Genomic DNA, 19,035 nt, shown 5'->3' with positions numbered 1-19,035 from the left:
GCAACACAGATTTACCTGGACACAAGGCAGAGCCACCCACCAGAGAGAACAAAATCAGGGAATGGCTTGTGTTGGAGGTGGTTACAGATGAAAAGCCAAAAATGATTAAACAAAGTGAAGACAACCGAGCAGAGCTTTCACAATTTTAACTTCCAGCAATCTTGTCTATTGCATAATTATACACCTGGTATCAGATATGCATAATACCTTCATGAATCATGCCACAATGCAATGCAAATTTATTGGTTCAATAGTCACTTCCATTTCACATTAAATTTACCTGGGCATACAGATTTTGCTGTGGATAGGCACTTCTAATGGGATACATAGCAGTCTGGTAAGGGTTTGGAGATGGAGAATAAGGTGGTGGTGCACCATTACTCTGAGTAGGTGCTACTTTGTAGGGGGTTCCTCCAGTGTATCCTAAAAAGATAAAATCAATTAAAAGCACAAGAAAAACAGTACTAACAGATTTTTCTCTAACAACTAATTTCTAGATTGGAATTCAAATTTAGTTTTAAAACCAAAGCTTTAACTCAGCTCACATTTTCTCATATTTAACTGACACAAATCCTGCCAAAATCATTAGAAGTAAATAAACCCTCAATTTGTATTCTGATTTTTAAAATCAAAGTTATAGCGGTCAAAAATTAAACACCAACTCCAAAACAAAAAATTTCAAAGAGAAATAAAAATAACTTGTGTTAACTTAGAGCATGCAGTAAAATTTCTACTCTTTCCAAGATGCTGCTGCACACAACTTTAGCTTGATTTAGATAACTGAAAGATTTCATTAGTTAAGGTAATAAGCCAGGAATTTGCTGGAACAGGGAATTTTGCACATGCGCACCAACTTATAGGAATTTTTCACTCCCACAACCTCATCACTTCGAAAATGATTGAGAAAGAGCAGGAGTGACAGGTTAAGGAAATAATTTGAATTGGAGTCAAATTAGATAGAAAATAAAATGAGAGTGTGAAAACAAAGAAGTACATAAAACAAACACTGGGAACAATTTACTACCTGAAGAGATGAAATTCTATAGTCTCAACTATTTCCAAGGACTAGGGAAAGTAAATGGAATTGTAAGAACAGTGTCCCCATTAAATGGGCCCTCATGTCAAGTACTAGCCATTATTTTCTGTGGAGAGTTCAATTTGTAGTGACAGCACAAATGTGGCAATTTCTGAAAATAAGAGATGGTAACACTGAGCACTAATTTCAGGAGGCTATCAGGAGGACAGATAAATCAACCAATAATTTGTTGTTATGTGCAATGTGCAGCATTACCTAATTCTTCACACAAATTTTAAGCTTCTTTACAAACCAATAATGGTGCGGGCAAACTCTCACCATTTTCCAAGCAAATTCTGGGCCAATATAGCAACTGCAGTTTAAAACTTCACCAGATTATGCAAGATTCATATCCTATAATAAAAATGACCAAGTATAATCTAGATTTTAGTAAATGTTTGTAATAAAGTGGTTAGAGCTGAGAACTAGCTATTTCTTCCTCTGCAAAATTTAGTGCAAAATATTTAAAATAGGTTTGGATCACTATCTAATCCTACATTAAAAACTGTTTTCATTCTATGCATAATTGAAGATTTTATGGATGGAATTATATTAACATAGGTTATTTTACAATACAGGGTAACTCTGTATTGTTTTGCTACGAATATTACATCCTGGATCTTGTAAGTCTTCTTATCAAGATAGTTTTTTTGTTTATGTAGCCACAGCTTTCAATCTGCATCTTTATGACAAAGGTCTGCAATATTCCTTAATGACAAAAATCTCAAACTACTTGCTGTGTGGCAAAATAAGTGTTCAAAAAAACAGTTTACACAAAAATTATACAGAACATCTACATTTCAAAAGTAATAAGATACAAACTCAATCTGAGTTATGTATCTGTCAGATGTGGCATTAAGCAGAGATTTCCCCCTCCCCACAGGAAAAGGAAAAAGGTTAATCAGTGCTTGGTTACAAAGCGGTATTAGTATGCACTAAAATTAAGCCAACTGACCACAACTGTTACAAAATGTGGCATGGGGAAACAGAGAAAAATGATACTGGAAACAAAACCAGGTGCAAAAGGATCCTCTGTGAGCGTGCCTCAAAATGAATTATCACTCTGGGGGTTAAGCAATTTGAATCATGGGTATTTTTACCCTATCTCCAAGCACAAAAAAAGTGATAGGAACAGCCCTTTGATGAAAAAGTGTTAATGCCTTCACGTAGATGTGATGAATCTTCTATCCATAACCTCGCCCCAACAAAAATGATCTGCACAGTAGATATAAATCTGGCTAATTGCCATGAGATTTCAAATAATCATTAATCTTGTTGGCTCTAGATGATCATTTTGGCACTTAAACACAAAGGTTTCAGGTGTTGAAGTTGACAGGTCATTTTAAAAATGAGGTTGGCATCAAGGACCAGGAAGAGTGTTGATTACAGTTCAGTTTAACAGCTGGCCAGGCAGTTGCAAACCAGGTCAAGTTATCCAAGCAGTTTGCGCTCTGGCTACAATATCCAGCATTAGAAATTGCTCTTGATGTTACAGGTGAAAAATGTTGGAAAGAATGTGTTTTATTTAATAAAAACATCCTAGTCTCAGAAGCCAGACTACAATTTTAAGTTAGTCCCTATTATTATGCAACAAGTCAAATCTCTGGATCTAAAAGATCAGAAAGGAATATCCCTCATTTTCATTTGGTTAAGTTACCAAGCCAAAGCTTTAACTTAACTTTCTATAAATGCATTAGAATCTACAAGTCATCTAAAAATACTGCAAGATGCATTTATAAAATTTTAATTTGATATATCATTTCACATTATCTGAAATTTATTTGGTTGAATGTGGGCTGTTTTACCTAGGGTGAGGCTCGAGTATTGCACCCAGTACATAATTCATATTCTGGGTTATATGTCATTACCCTTCCCTGGCCAAATATAATTCTGCTTCCAGTCTAAGTATTTCCAGCATTTCACTTTTATCGTTGCATCTAGTCTATCTTCTAATTTACACTTAAAATAGTCACACACTCTCGTATGCATACACACATTCACACCTCAACTAACTAGGTAATGCAAATCACCTTGCCTCTTAAAAAGGACTTACCTGCTTCATGTAGAGAAATTGGACGTGGCCAGCCTTTTGGAAAAAGTCATGCGTACAGTACAACCTGTCCACAAATATAATCTACAATCATTTTAAAATATTTGGCCCTGCCCAATTTTCATTATATTAGGGAAAATGGAGTTTAGGTCAGACACAATATAAATTGCTTTCTCCAGATAGGATTCTGAAAGAAATTAGAAAAAAAGACCTTCAATCTGGAAGACAATATCTTCAATGTTTTTCCCACAGATAATTTAGAGAGTGCTCTTCCAATGACAGCTCAGATGTCTCCTGACATTGAGAATTCAACTATTTTCAGTGGAGCGGTACGCTATTTAAACATAAGGGAGTCCATTTGAGGTGGTTTGGAAGGGGATGTGGAAGAGGAAAGGAAAAATGAGAAATATAGGGAAGAAGCAGATTCATTTCACCAATACTTCCTACAACAAAGATTTTTATTTGAATAGATAGGAAAGGGAAAGACAATAGAAATACTATGATAATTCTTGCTTTGGAAGATGTGCATTCCCATTCCAGTCATCAGTTAATAATGTACGAAAAAGGGAATTAATTTCTTGCATTTTAGTTATTACAAACTTTCTTTACAAATAGAAATCAGATTTGTGAAAACTGCATTGGAAATCAATAGATATAGCATTTTACAGCTTCTTCCTTCCCCTCATCATGGAAGAAGTTATGAAATGCTGTGGCTTTTAAATTCACAACCGTGTTAGTACTACACAACAATTCTCTTATTAGTGCTTCTTTCTCATGCATTGGTACCTAATGATCATGGGCAAATAGAAAATTAGGCTACAAATCTGGCTGTGCACTTCACCAGTATAACAGTAAACAAATGCTGTTCTAGATCAAACAGAACCAAGACTCTTTCAGTTTGAAGAAGTGGAGCCATGATTACAAAAGGCAATGGATTAAACCCGTGAATATGCTGATCATTAAAACAGGCAAATGTCGACAAATCTGTGCGATAGGTCTTAAGCTTAACATTCATACTTTAATGTTCTGTATTCTGTCAAAGCTGCAGTGTTTTTTGTGTATCTTATATTCCCACGTAAAAGAATAATTCTCTAGAGTGCGGTAACACTAATAAAGTGCAATGCGACTTTTATATGCTGAACAAATTTAAAGCAAGATACAAAACATTCACATTGACTGGCAAAATACAACTTACATAATGGATTTTGAGTTTGTTCCACTCCAAGTATACTTTAGAAAGGATTGTAGCTGCAGTTAGGCATATAATGCCACAGAAAGTAGTTTGAGATTCTTAGTCATTTATATCCTTGAGATTGTTTGAAAATACCATTTCTTTATTAGATAAGTTATTCCAAATGATGTGCAGAAGAGATATGACCAAAATATTCACTTTTAAGACAGCTTACAGGGAAGGGAAATTTATCCTCCATGATTTTCAGCAACACCTTTTAGGTGGTCTCTTGTCTCAAGTCGGTCTTGAATAAATTTAAGCACTTCAATCTTGTGAATAATGGACTTTGCTCTAGCCTCCATCAGTTTTCCAATAGTTTAGTTGATTTGGTAATATTAAAAAGGGGTGTCAACTTGTAACGAATTTGATGATTACTTCTGATAAATACTTAACATCTAATTACCACTTCACCACCTTAACGATATACTTCCCTTGCAAAGTCAACAGTTTTCTGCCTCCAAATAAACTGCCGTCCTTAGCTTTCTTAACCCAAATCCACTCAAGATTTTTGCAATTTCAGGTGCTTCATGAAACTTTACCTCACTACTTCCCCAGGACTCTTCTGCACATACACTTCAAAAGTAAATCAGTTCAATAAAGTTCTACAATATAACAAAAATATTTTATTTACTGAATGACGCAGAAGAAGCTTGGAAAGTTCTGCTCTCGGTGCCAGCGTCGACTGGGAGGTCATAAGTACCCTCAGAGGCACCAGAAGTTGACGTCTGTGGCCAGCTCTGTCTCATCATGAATAAAGCTTGCACAGAGACAGAAAAAGTGGGTGTTACCAAAAAAAGTCTCAATAATAACAATGCAATGATTCATGGACAAATGGCATCTTTGTCTCAGTGTACAGCACTTACAGAATCAAGATCAGATAACAAATCCAAGGTTTCAACAAGGAAAACTAATGCATTTAAGCATTACACAAACAAAAACTTAACTGATTTGATTTGACTACTAAAAGCATTTAAGAGTTCACGATCTACCTTGTTGTGACCTTGCACCTTATTGCACTGCACTTTCTCTGTAGCTGTGACACTTTACTCTGTACTGTTATTGTTTTTACCTGTACTACAGCAATGCACTCTGTACTAACTCTACGTAACTGCACTGTGTAATGAATTGACCTGTACCAATTGGTTTGTAAGACAAGCTTTTCACTGTACCTCGGTACAAGCGACAATAATAAACCAATACCAGAAAGACATCTGTGAACTTTTCCCACGAATATATGCTGAAATCTTAACATTTACTTCCTAGTCTCCTTCCCTTTATTAATTTGTCTAGATTTAACATGAAAACTTCCTATGTAAACCTGGTTATCATTTTAACAACATGTACCCATTAGCAGAGGTGAAGCAAAACTATTAACAGAAGAGTGTAATTATAGGACACAAAGTTGACAAAGGATAATTATAGCTTTAAAGTATAAACTACATTTTTCTACCTGCAGAACTTCTAGTTCTTACTACTCATGGACATAATAACCCTTGATATTGCAGTTTTTAAAATGTGCATTTTCCCTCCCTGTAACTTCAGTACTATACTTGTCTCACACCAATGAAGCCAAATAACCTAATTCCTAGATCACTCAGCACTCTTAATTAGGTTATCTTTCCCAGTTATTTATTGCAAGAGTTCAGTGTTGCTTTTTATTTTATAGCCTAGTGTCATAATATTTCTAGTACTCCTTTCCCAATTCTCTCAATACCTCCCTACATATGTTGCCTGGATTTATTGGACTTCCCAGCATTTTCTTTGATATCGATTAGCAACCCTTCACCATGCATTCTAGCAGGTACTTATATAAATTGCATTATTCAGTCTCAATCTTCATAAAGGGGAAATCATATCTGATTAGATTTTTTTGATGAAATCCCACTAGAATAGATAAGAGTGGAACCAGTAGATGTATTATGTCACAAGGTAAGAGCTGGGGGTAATTTTCTGATTAGCAACCTGTTAACAGTGGAGTACCACAGAAATCAGTGCTGGGGTCCCAACAGTTAACATAGCAATGACTTGGAGGATGCAAGCAAGTATATGGTAGCCAAATACTGATAAGATAAAATGAATGGGCAAAGAAAGTGTCACAGAAATAGGAAAAAGTGAAGTTGCTGTTCATGCAAAATAAACAAAACAGTAATTAAAATGGAGAAAAGCAGCAGAAACTGTAGCACAGAAGGATTTAGCAAGCCTCGTCATAAAACATAAAGCTAGCACACAAGTGCAGCAGGTAGTAGGGAACAGTGTTGGCTCTCATTTCAAGGGCGTTGAAGTACAAGTCTTACTGCAACTGCAAGCACACTAATGAGAGCACATCTTAAGTCCTGCCTACAATGAGTATTGATCTTATTGAAATAAGATTCTTAGAGCATCAGACAGAATAAAGGCCAAGAAGATGTTTCCTCTCATTGGATATTACAAAGCCAAGGGGCATGGTCTCAGAACAAGGCTGAGATGAGGAAAAATTTCTTCTGACAGGGGGTTGAGGGTCTTTGAAACTCCTTACAACAGAGCACTGTGGGTGCAGAGTCCTTGTGTACTTAAGGCTGAGATAGATTTCTAATCAGGAAGAGAAAAATCAAGGATAAGGAAAGGGCAGGAACACAGAACCAAGGAATGTCAGATCAGCCATGATCCTACTGAATGGCAGAGTAGGCTCAAGATGCAGAATGGCCTACTCCTGTCCCCGCTTCTCGCAGTTTTGATGGAAGGTTATCGACCTGAAACAATGGCTTGGTTTGTCTCTGCACACATGCCATCTAATCCATTGAGCACTACCATCATTTTATTTCAGGTTTCCAGCATTTGCAATTTTTTTGCTTGTTGATTGGTCTTTAAATGCTTTCTTTATTTTTGATTCTGCAATTCTCTCAAATCTTATTGATGCCACCAAAAGGTGCATTGCTTAATAGAATTCAGGTCATATTTTCCTTTCCCATCGCTTCGCAAAAAAGGTGGCTTGCTCATGGTCTTAAAAATAGACCAAGGTTAGTAATTCATTAAATAAATATTCAGAATGGAAAATGGAAAGCAACAACCGTCTCACAGTAAACGTATCAACAGAAAATTATGTCTAAATTATTTAAACAGGTCTATAAAATTTGATTTGAAAATTGTCTGATAGACCAGCATGAAATTGGACTATAAGAACAAGAATAATTCCAGGTAGCTAGGGCTGTGACTTGGAGCAAGTGGGAGCCACAGAAAGAGGCGAGTGTCGGGACCCAGTTCTTTTCCAGATATTTCCAGACAATACAAGAGGCACAGCTGCAAAGTGTTAGGCGATAATTGAATGGGAAATTAGCCAACTGGCAACAACCAATACAAAGGTAGGGTCAAGCAGAGTGGCCATTTTGGAGTGGACCAGTGTTAGTATGGGGAGCAGAAGCTTTGGCTCAAGAAGCTTCAGCAAGAAGCACCCGAGGCAAGTTTCCGGTAAGATTTTGTCTATTAGTGCCTAGCTAAAATAGTGACAATGGATCCGGGGTCAGTGGTGTATCCTTCCTGCCAAATGTGGGAGATCTGAAGTCTCCCTGATAACTACACTTGTGGGAGGTGCATCCAGCTCCTTACAGACCACATTAGGGAACTGGAGCTGCAGCTGGATGACCTTCAGCTCTTATAGGAGAATGAGGAGGTGATAGATAAGAGCTACAGGGAGGCAGCCACACCTAAGTTGCAGGAGGCAGGTATAATGTAGAGTACCCGTTGCTGTCCCCCTCTAACAGGGGGACAACCTACCAGAGGAAAGCCGCAGCGGTCAGGTCTCTGGCATCGAGACTGGGGTGGGGTGGGGGGAGCAATAGTGATAGGGGACTCTATAGTTAGGGGAGCAGATAGCAGATTCTGTGGATGTAAAAGAGATTCCCGGATGGTATGTTGCATCCCATGTGCCAGGGGCATCTCAGATCAGGTCCACAGCATTCCTAAAGGGGGAGTGTGAGCAGCCAGAAGTCGTGGTACACATTGGTACCAATGACATAGGTAGGAAAAAGGATGAGGTCCTGAAAAGTGAATATGGAGAACTAGATAGGAAGCTGAAAAACAGGACCTCAAGGGTAGTAATCTCTGGATTGCTGCCTGTGCCAGTGAGGGTAAGAATAGGTTGATTTGGCAGATGAATGTGTGGCTGAGAAATTGGTGCATGGGGTGGGGTTTCAGACTTGTGGATCACTGGTATCTCATCCGGGGAAGGTATGACCTGTACGCAAGGGACAGGTTACACCTGAATTGGAAGGGGAACAATGTCCTTGCGGGCAGGTTTCCTAGAGCTGTTGCAGAAGGTTTAAACTAGTTTGGCAGGGGGATGGGAACTTGAGTGATAGGTCGGAGGATGGGGCAGTTGATGTATAGGTTGATGCAGTGTGCAGTGAGACTGAGGAAGGATAGGCAGTTGATAGGGCAAAATTTCAGTCAGTTGGATAGATAGAAGTGTCTGTTCTAATGCGAGAAGTATCAGGAACAAGGGTGATGAACTTAGAGCATGGGTCAGTAAATGGAACTATGTTGTCGTGGCCATTACAGAGACTTGGCTGTCACAAGGGCAAGAATGGCTGCTGGATATTCTGGGGTTTAAATGTTTCAAAAGGGACAGGGAGGGAGGTAAGAGGTGGGGGAGTGGCATTGCTAATCAGGGATAGTATCACAGCTGCAGAAAGGGAAGACGTCTTGGAGGGATCGTCTACTGAGTCAGTGTGGGTGGAGGTCAGAAACAGGAAGGGAGTGATCATACTATTTGGAGTATTCTATAGACACCCACCACCAATACCAGAGACACTGAGGAACAGATTGGAAGGCAAATTTTGGAAAGGTGCAAAAATAACAGGGTTGTTGTCATGGGTGATTTCAACTTCCCCAAATAATTGACTGGCACCTCCTTAGCGCAAAAGGTTTGGATGGGGAGGAGACTGCGTAGGCGTGTGACGTAAGTGGGTAGCGCTCAAGCAGTTTAAAAAGACCATATCCAGCAAGGAGTGGAGTGATTGGGCTTTGGTAGTAATGGGGTGAGGTGGGATCCACTTATCTAGCACTCTCTTTGGCATCAAGAGGTGGAGGCCATTTGCAACAACACTGGTGAGTAGCTGGTAAGGGTAAGGTTTACTGTTATTATAAATTTTAAGTAGACTACAGCTAGGTAGGGGAAAAAACTAGTTCAGATGGAGGGCATGACAATGTGCTGCAGCTGCATGATGTGGGAGCTAGTGGACCTTGCTGTGGTGCACGGTGACCATATCTGCAGTAAGTGCATGAGGCTGGAGGAATGTTGGCTCAGAATTGATGAGCTGGAGTCGCAGCTTCAAACACTGGAGCATCAGGGAGAGAGATGTAGATGCTATGCATCAGGAGGCATTCACCACCCCCACTAAAGCAGGTACTTCTAGGGTCCAGGAGGCAGAGAGATGGGCGACTGTCAGAGAGGAGAGAAGGGGGAACAGGGAGACAGTGCAGAGGACCCTGGAAGCTGTTCCCCTCAGTAACAGGTATTCTGCTTTGGATGCTGTTGAGGGGGATGACCTACAGGGATTAAGCAGCAGAAGCCGTCCCTGGCACTGGTCCTGCTGCTCAGAAGGGAAGGGAGGAGAAGAGGAGGGCAGTAGTGATAGGGAACTCGATGGTCAGGAACGGACAGGAGGTTGTGTGGACATGAGTGAGAATCCAGGATGGTATGTTGCCTTGCAAATGCCAGGGTCCAGGATGTGTCTGAGAGGGTCCACAGCATTCTTGAGCAGGAGGGAAAGCAGCCAGAAGTCATGGTACATGTTGGTACCAATGACATAGGTAGAAAGAGGGATGAGGTCCTGCAGAGTGAGTTTAGGGAGCTAGGCAGAAGGCTGAAGAACAGGACCTCAAGGGTAGCAATCTCAGGATTGCTGCCAGTGCCATGTGATAGTGAAGGTAAGAATAGGAGGAGATGGCAGACGAATGCGTGGCTGAGGAGTTGATGCAGGGCTAAGGTTTTAGATTTTTGGATCACTGGGATCTCTTCTGGGGAAGGTGGGACCTGTACAGAATGGATGGGTTACACCTGAACTCGAGGAGGACCAATATCCTTGCAGGCAGGTTTGCTAGCATGGATTGGGAGGGTTTAAACTAGTTTGTGAGGGGGATGGGAACCAGAGGGGTAGATCAGTGGAAGTAGTAAAGTCAGATCTAACACAGAGGGGCTTTGAGGAAGGAGAAGCAGAGTATAGGGTATAAAAGTAGTAAGGTGGATGGGCTAAAGTGCATTTACTTAAATGCAAGTATCAGGAATAAAGGTGATGAACTAAGAGCTTGGATAAATATATGGAACTATGATATTGTGGCTCTTGCAGAGACTTGGCTGTCACCAGGGCAGGAATGGATACTGAATATTCTCAGATTTCAGTGTTTTAAAAGGGATGGGGGTGGGGGGGGGGGGAAGAGGAGGGGTGGCATTACTGGTCAGGGATACTATTACAGCTGCAGAAAGGGTGGATAATGTAGCAGGATCCTCTCTAGAGTCAGTATGGGTGGAAGTTAAGAACAAGAAAGGAGTTACTCTACTGGGAGTATTCTATAGCCCCACCCCCAGTAGCAGCAAGGACACTGAGCAGATTGGGAGGCAGATTTTTGGAAAGATGCAAGAATAACAGGGTTGTTATCATGGGAGACTGCAACTTCCCAAATATTGATTGGCACCTGCTTAGCACCAAAGGTTTAGACAGGGCAGAGTTTGTGTGTCCAGGACAGATTCCTGTCACAGTATGTTGACAGGCCAACTGGAGGGAACGCCGTATTAGATCTAGTATTAGGTAATGAACCGGGTCAGGTGACGGATCTCTGTGGGTGAGCATTTGGGGGACAGTGACCACTGCTACCTAACTGGACAAGGATAGGAGCGAAGAGGACTGGAAGATATTTAATTGGGGAAGGGCAAATTATGAGCTATAAGGCTAGAACTTGAGTGTAAATTGGGATGACATTTTTGAAGGGAAGTGTACTATGGAGATGTGGTTGATGTTCAGGGATCTCTTGCAGGATGTTAGAGATAAATTTGTCCCGGTGAGGCAGAGAAGGAATGGCAGGGTGAAGGAACCATGGGTGATAAGAGGTGGAACATCTAGTTAAGAAGGTGGCAGCAACAAGGATCAGATGGGTCTCTTGAGGAATATAAGGTAGCAAGGAAGGAACTTAAGAAGGGGCTGAGGAGAGCAAGGGGACATGAAAAGGCCTTGGCAAGTAGGGTTAAGGAAAATCCCAAGGCTTTTTTCACTTATCTGAAGAGCAGAAGGACAACGAGAGTAAAGGTAGGACTGACTAGAGGCAAAGGTGGGAAGATGTGCCTGGAAGCTGTGGAAGTGGGTGTTCACCAAGGAGAGGGGCCTTGATGACACAGAGGACAGTGTTGGTAAGGACAATGTTCTAGAGCATGTAGATAGAAAGAGGGAGGATGTGCTGGAGCTGTTAGAAAATATTAGGACATAAGTCCCCGGGGCCTGACAAAATATTCCCCAGACTGCTCCGAGGCAAGGAGGAGATTGCTGAACCATCGGCTAGGATCTTTGAGTCCTCGTTGTCCAGGGGAGTGGTACCAGAGGATTGGAGGGTGGCAAATGTTGTCCCCTTATTCAAAAAAGGAAGTAGGGATAGTCAAGGGATTTATAGACCACTTATGTCTGTGGTGGGCAAGCTGTTGGAAAGGATTCTTAGATATAGGATCAATGGGCATTTAAATCATGGTCTGATCAGGGACAGTCAGCATGGCTTTGTGAAGGGCAGATCATGTCTCACAAGCCTGATAGGGTTCTTTGAAGTGGTGATCAGGAAGATTGAGGGTATTACAGTAGATGTGGTCTACATGGATTTCAGTAAGGCATTTGACAAGGTTCCACATGGTAGGCTTCTTCAGAAGGTCAGAGGGCATGGGATCCAGGGAAGCTGGGCCATGTGGATTCAGAATTGGCTTGCCTGTAGAAAGCAGAGGGTTGTGGTGGAAGGAGTGCATTCAGATTGGAGGGCTGTGACTAGCGGTGTCCCACAAGGATCAGTTCTGGGACCTCTGCTTTTTTGTAATTTTTATTAATGACTTGGATGAGGGGGTAGAAGGATGGGTTGGCAAGTTTGCAGATGACAAAGGTTAGTGATGTTGTGGATAGTGTAAAGGATTGTCAAAGATTGCAGAAGGACATTGCAGAGCTGGGCTGAGAAGTAGCAGATGGAGTTCAAGCTGGAGAAGTGTGAGGCGGGGGTTCATATCAACAGATCCCTGAAAGTTGCCTCACAGGTGGATAGGGTAGTTAAGAAAGCTTATGGGATGTTAGCATTCATAAGTCGTGGGATCGAGTTTAAGAGCTGTGAGGTAATGATGCAGCTCTACAAAACTCTGGTTAGACCACACTTAGAGTACTGTGTCCAGTTCTGGTCACCTCATTATAGGAAGGAGGTGCAAGTGCTGGAAAGGGTGCAAAGCAGATTTACTAGGATGCTGCCTGGTTTAGAGTATGCATTATGAGGAGAGACTAAGGGAGCTAGGGCTTTACTCTTTGGAGAGGAGGAGGATGAGAGGAGACATGATAGAGGTATACAAAATAAGGGGAATAGAGTAGACAGCCAGCACCTCTTTCCCAGGGTATCAATGCTCAATACAAGAGGGCATGGCTTTAAAGTAATGGGTGGGAAGTTCAAAGGAGATATCAGAGGGAGGTTTTTTTTACCCAGAGTGTGGTTGGGGCATGGAATGCACTGCTTGGGGCAGTGGTGGAGGCAGGTACATTGGTCAAATTCAAGAGATTGCTAGATAAGCATATGGAGGAATTTAAAATAGATGGATATGTGGGAGGAAGGGGTTAGATAGTCTTAGGTGAGGTTTGAAGGTCAGCACAACATTGTGGGACGAAGGGCCTGTATTGTGCTGTACTGTTCTATGATTCTATGACTATATAGACAGGCTGACTAGAGGAGTCACCATGCTGGATCTGGTACTAGGCAATGAACCTGGTCAGGTGTCAAGATCTCAGTGAGCATTTCAGAGACGGTGACCACAACTTCAACCTTTACCCTTGTCTTGGAGAGGGACAGAAACAGACAGTATGGGAAAGTATTTAATTAGAGGGGGAATCATGATGCTATTAGGTAGGGGCTTGGGAATGTAAATTGGCAACACTTGTATTCAGGGAAATGCACAATGGAAACGTGAAGGTTCTTGTAAGATCACTTGCATGGGGTTCTGGATAGGTTTGTCCCATTGAGGCAGGAAAAGGATGGGAGGGTAAAGGAACCATGGTTGACAAGAGGTGTCGAATATCTAGTGAAGAGGAAGAAAGAAGCTTAAGTTTAAGGATGCAAGGATCAGACAGGACTCTAGAGAGTTAAAGGTAGCCAAGAAGGAGCTTAGGAGAACTAGAAGGGGGCATGAGAAGGCCTTGGCAAGTAGGATTAAGCAAAACCCCAAGGCATTCTACTCATATGTGAAGAACAGGAAGATGACTCAAGTGAAGGAAGGACCAATTAGGGATTGAAGAGGAAACATGTGCCTGAGTCATAGGAGGTAGGTGAGGTGTTTAATGTATACTTTGCTTCAGTGTTCACCTGTGAGGGACCTTGACGTTTGAGAGGACAACATAAAACAAGCTGATAAGCCAGAACATGTTAATGTTGAGGAGGATGTGCTGGAAATTTTGAAAAACATTACAACAGATAAGTCCCTGGGGCCAGACTAGATGCATCTCCGGATACTATGGGAAGCAAGGGAAGAGATGTCTGAGCCCTAGGTGATGATCTTTGCACCCTTACTGGCCACAGGAGTAGTGTCAGATGATTGGAGGTTGGCAAATGTTCCTTTGTTTAAGGAAGGAAGTAGGGATAACCCTGGGAATTATAGACCAGTGAATCTTACTTCAGTGCTGGGCAAATCATTGTGGGGAAAGGATTTATGAGCATTTGGAGAAGCATAGTCTGATTCAGGAAAGTGAGCATGGCTTTAAGGGGTAGGTCATGCCTCACAAGCCTGATTGAATTCTTGAGGATATGACAAAACACTGAGGGTAGAGCAGTGGATGTTGTGTATACGGACTTTAGTAATGCATTTGATAAGTTCCCCATGATAGGCTCATGCGGAAGGCCAGGGCAACTTGGCTGTGTGGATTCAGAATTGGCTTGCCCATAGAAGGCAGAGGATGGTTGTAGATGACTGGAGGTCTGTGACCAGTGGTGTTCCGCAGGGATCTGTTCTGGGACTCCTGATCTTTGCAATTTTTATAAATGATTTGGATGAGGAAGTAGAAGGATGGGTTAGTAAGTTTGCAGGTAACACGAAGGTTGGTGGTGTTGTGGATAGTGTGGAAGATTGCCAAGGGTTACAGCAGGACATAGGATGCAAAGCTGGGCTAAGTGGCAGATGGAGTTCAATCCAGAAAAGTGTGAAGCGATTCACTTTGGGAGGTTGAATTTGAAGGCAGAATAGGGTTAATGGCAGGATTCTTAGTGTGGAGGAACAGAGGGATCTTTAAGTCCATAGATCCCTCAAAGTTGCCACGCAAGTTGATAGGGTTGTTAAGAAAGTGTAGGGAGTGTTGGCCTTCATTAGTCAGGGGATTGAGTTCAAGAACCGTGAGGTAATGTTGCTGCTCTAAAACCCTGGTTAAACCACACTTGGAATACTGTGTTCAGTTCTGGTTGCCTCACTATAGGAAGGATGTGGAAGCTTTAGAAAAGGTGCAGAAGAGATTTACCAGGATGCTACCTGGATTGGACAGCATATCTTTGAGGATAGGTTGAGTGAGCTAGGGCTTTTCTCTTTGGAACAGAGGATGAGAGGTGACCTGATAGCTGTACAAGATGCATAGATAGAGTGGACAGCCAGAGACCTTTTTCCCAGGGCAGAAATGGCTAACATTGGGGTGGGGGGGATGTGGAGTGGAGGGAGGTGGTGTGTGGAATAGAGGCAAGTTTTTTTTTGTAACAGCGGTGGGTGCATAGAATGCACTGCCAGGAATGCTGGTAGAGGCAGATACATTTGAGACTCTTAGGCACATGGATGATAGAAAAATGGAGGGGTATATGGGAGGGAATGATTAGATTGATCTTGCTGTACAAGATTTGGAATATTGCATGCCCTTCAACCACCATTGTACTCATTCAACTTAAATTAGCGCAACTCAAAATACATAATCTGCAAATATTAGCAAAAATTAAAAGGCAGGCACCAAAAGTTACACCAATAAGCTTTTCACAGGTTTAACAAATCAGTACATAATTTAATTCAAGAATAGGTCATTAGCAATTTCAATAAAATAAAGCAAAACTATGGGGATAATGAAGATGCTTTGGTAATGGAAGCCTCTCAAGACAGTGAAGATTGTGTACATGAATACACTAAAATCATCTTCAGCACATGAAAAGGCATACAGAAAACAGGTGCAGTTAAGCTCAATGTACTGATAACACTGTTTGTAAATGCAGTCCAAAAACTCAAATCAGTAGTACCAACATGTTATCATGGTATGACAATAGGATTTTCTTCAAATAAATTGGTAGCTTGGAAGCTAAAAGCTAGCCAGAAATTCTAGAACATGCTCAAATTACTGTTAGATATCTATATATAACACTCAAATATGCAAATATGCTTGGGAAATCCACTATAATATGGGATAGCCCACTGCTACTGTCAATGGTTTCATTTAGGTGAAATTGAGATGCAGATTTACTTAACATTTGAAGTGCAACACACTACAATTTTCATAAAGCAATCTGAATTGGCATTATAGTTCACTGAATAAATATGATAAAGGAAATAGCTATGTTTCCTGAATATTCAGTGTTTGCTGGAAACCAAGAATTGTGAACAAAGGTGCATCTCTTACAGTTTAAAGGTAAACAAGTTAGAGTATAATCAGGATTTGCAAGCAAACAAGAGCCTGCAGAGTACAAAAGTCTAATACACCCACATCAGGATAAAGTACTTCAAATGAAACTTTCATAAAGCATTCACACGAGAGGCTGACAGCAAGTGTCACTTGATAATAATATTCTATTTCTTAAATTCACAACTACATTATACTATAGACAAATTCAATTTTTCTGAAATTATTCTCCATCAAGGTCTCATTTAACTTAAAATAAACAAAGATTTTTTCTTGGTAGAACTATCAGCTTGGGGAAACAATGGGTGAGATCCCACCATTTCAAGCAGCCATCAAGAGACACCTCATCCCATTCTGCCCCTGCCCCACACCCCCTTCTACTTAGTTCAGGCGTAGTGGGTCCATTTCATTGGCCTTTCATATATTGGAATTCAACAAGTGTGTTTTAGATGCTGTGAAGCGAGGAGAGTCTCCCCACAAAATACCACCTCAAAAGTTTTGAGAGCTGGTAAAAGGTGGAGATGAAGTTATGAAAAACACCCAAAAAACAAATATAATTGAAACAAAATAAATGCATCTCAGAGTAGCCCGTTAATCCTTTGCTTTACAATTCCCACTAAAATCAATGAGTCCTGGGGTGATGTCAATAGATTCAAGAGGTGATTCTCCAGAGTCCACGAGCAATGCAAACTGACAGACTCCCAAATTTGTCAAATCCTGAACTTCAAGCTTAACAGTGCTTGTACAAAGATCAAGACCAACTGCCAGTTCCATTCAGAACCATTGGCAATCGCCAGGAGACAGCTCAATAGGTCAAAACCAGAGATTCTAGGGTTAAACCAATGAAACTTCCACTCTAATATTATTTGTGTAGATAGTTATGCTATAACATGTGTTTCCATAATGAGAATTGGCAGTAATGTGATTAATGGATTAGGGAACACCATTTGCATTACATGAGCCACATTGGTTATGGCACAACTACAGACTGTTTTGCTATAATGCAACTTCCTTAGGAATGCAAGGTTTCTTAGGAACATAACTTTTGTATTATAGCAGAACTATCTGCATTTAGTTACACCATGTTTTTTGGTTTGGGGGGAGGGGTTAGTGAGAGAGATGGAGTGATTACTGAGAATTTTATTTTATCAATAACTTTCTCCAACTTCATTTAAAGTGACCAATAGGTCATGGATTACAAGGGCATTGGACATGCCTGAGTCACATTAATATTCAGGTCCAAGTTTTCAAATCCATACACTTTCAGTTAATCTTCAATGTCTTTACATCCCATCTCCCGGTTTTTTATTTGAACTCTTTACTGAATGTTATGCCTCAATTATTCTCACATCAAATGTGTGAATGGCTACAGCACAGGAGGCAGCCATTCAACCAGCCCAGCCAATACTTGCTCAATGTAGAAGGGATCAACATCTCATTCCCTACCTTCTCCCATAGCTCTACATTCTGTAATTTCAGATACTTATCCAACTCTTGCTTTAATACTACAATAAATTGCCTCTATCTCCAGCCTTTGTAGTGCATTCCATATCCCAACTGCTTACAGTTTAAAACTTTTTTCATCTTGTCACTTTTGGTTAATTTGCCAATCAGCTTCATTCTGTGTCTAGTTTTTGACCCCTCCACTAATGGGTACAGTTCCTCTATCCATGCTCCTCATTCTACATCACAACCTCAGAGTTCCAGCAGTTTAGTCAAATGTGATTTCCCCTCATTAATCTAGGTTGCCTCTGCACAATCCTTTTGTTAGAGTATTGTTATCAAATATTTCAATATAAATTCAAACATTTTCCCCATCACTGATCTTTGGCTAACAGGTTAGTTCTCCATTTTCCTTCTCCCTCCATTTAAGTAGTAGGATCACATTTGCTACCCTCAAAAGACTATGTATAGAACCCTGAAAGATGACAACCAGAGCATCTACCATGTCCGAAGCCACCCCTTTCAAAACTCTGGTGTAGGTCATCAGGTCCTTGGGATTTGTGAGCTTAAGTTTACCAACTTCTCTAGTACCATTTTTTTGCCTAGCTATTTAGTTCCCTCAGTTCCTCATTCTTGCTGGACTCTTGATTCACTATTATAACTGGCCAAGTTTCTGTCCTCAGACAAAGTAATTGTTTAAATTCCTCTGCTATTTCCTTAATTTCCCATTATAAATTCTGTCTGTAAGGAACCCAAATTTGCCTTCATTAGTCTTCTTCCCTTTACTTATCTATGAACATGCTTAATGAAATTTTCTGTAGCTCCCTATCATACATCTTATGTTTAAGTATAAATCACTTATGTTACAAAAAGCAAGATACTAAATATTGTGCCTAACTGAACATAATTGGTAAGTCTTCCTGCCACAAAAACACACAACCTTTTGCTTCCTGTCATTAAGCAAATTTTGAATCCATTTACCACCATCCATTTTTGATTACATGTCATGTGGGTCTTTGTCAAAATCTTTGCTAAACTCCATGCTAATATCAATAGATTTCTGGAAACTGAGGGAACAAGGGACATGGTATTCATACAGGAAGGTGTTTAGGTAAAAGATCAGCATGATTTTATTGAACAACAAAGTAGGTGCGACAGATTAAATGGCCTATCCCAGCTTCGGTTCCTTCTTTTTATGCAAACAATTTCTTTGTTGAATCCATGTTCCCTCCTCCATTCCACACCCACCCCCCACCACCATTTTTCCAACCTGGATATTTCTTTTCATTCTCAATCCGTTCTTTGTCAGTTTCCTTTATATCCAAGCTTCCATTCAATGGAAGGGGAAAAAGGAAAATCGAAGTTATAAAGTGACTCCTGTAGTCGTGGCAGGCAAATCTAAGGT

At 40.8% G+C, this 19,035-nt stretch overlaps 1 protein-coding gene across 2 annotated transcripts in view; it reads right to left on the bottom strand.

Moving 5' to 3' along the window:
- The window catches only part of fam168a (family with sequence similarity 168 member A), a 79,508-nt gene that overhangs the window by 12,838 nt on the left and 47,635 nt on the right, over positions 1-19,035 (bottom strand). For both annotated transcript variants that reach the window (XM_052026679.1, XM_052026680.1), the window contains exons 4-5: positions 4,988-5,113; positions 281-423 (exon numbers count right to left, since the gene is read on the bottom strand). In XM_052026679.1, the coding sequence (XP_051882639.1) occupies positions 281-423; positions 4,988-5,113 (269 nt within the window). The remainder of the gene's footprint in view (positions 1-280; positions 424-4,987; positions 5,114-19,035) is intronic.

Source organism: Pristis pectinata, chromosome 11 (genome assembly GCF_009764475.1).
Source record: "Pristis pectinata isolate sPriPec2 chromosome 11, sPriPec2.1.pri, whole genome shotgun sequence".
Taxonomy (NCBI): Eukaryota; Metazoa; Chordata; class Chondrichthyes; order Rhinopristiformes; family Pristidae; genus Pristis; species Pristis pectinata.
Note: the sequence above shows the minus strand (reverse complement) of the source record. Positions and strands in the feature narration are given on the sequence as shown.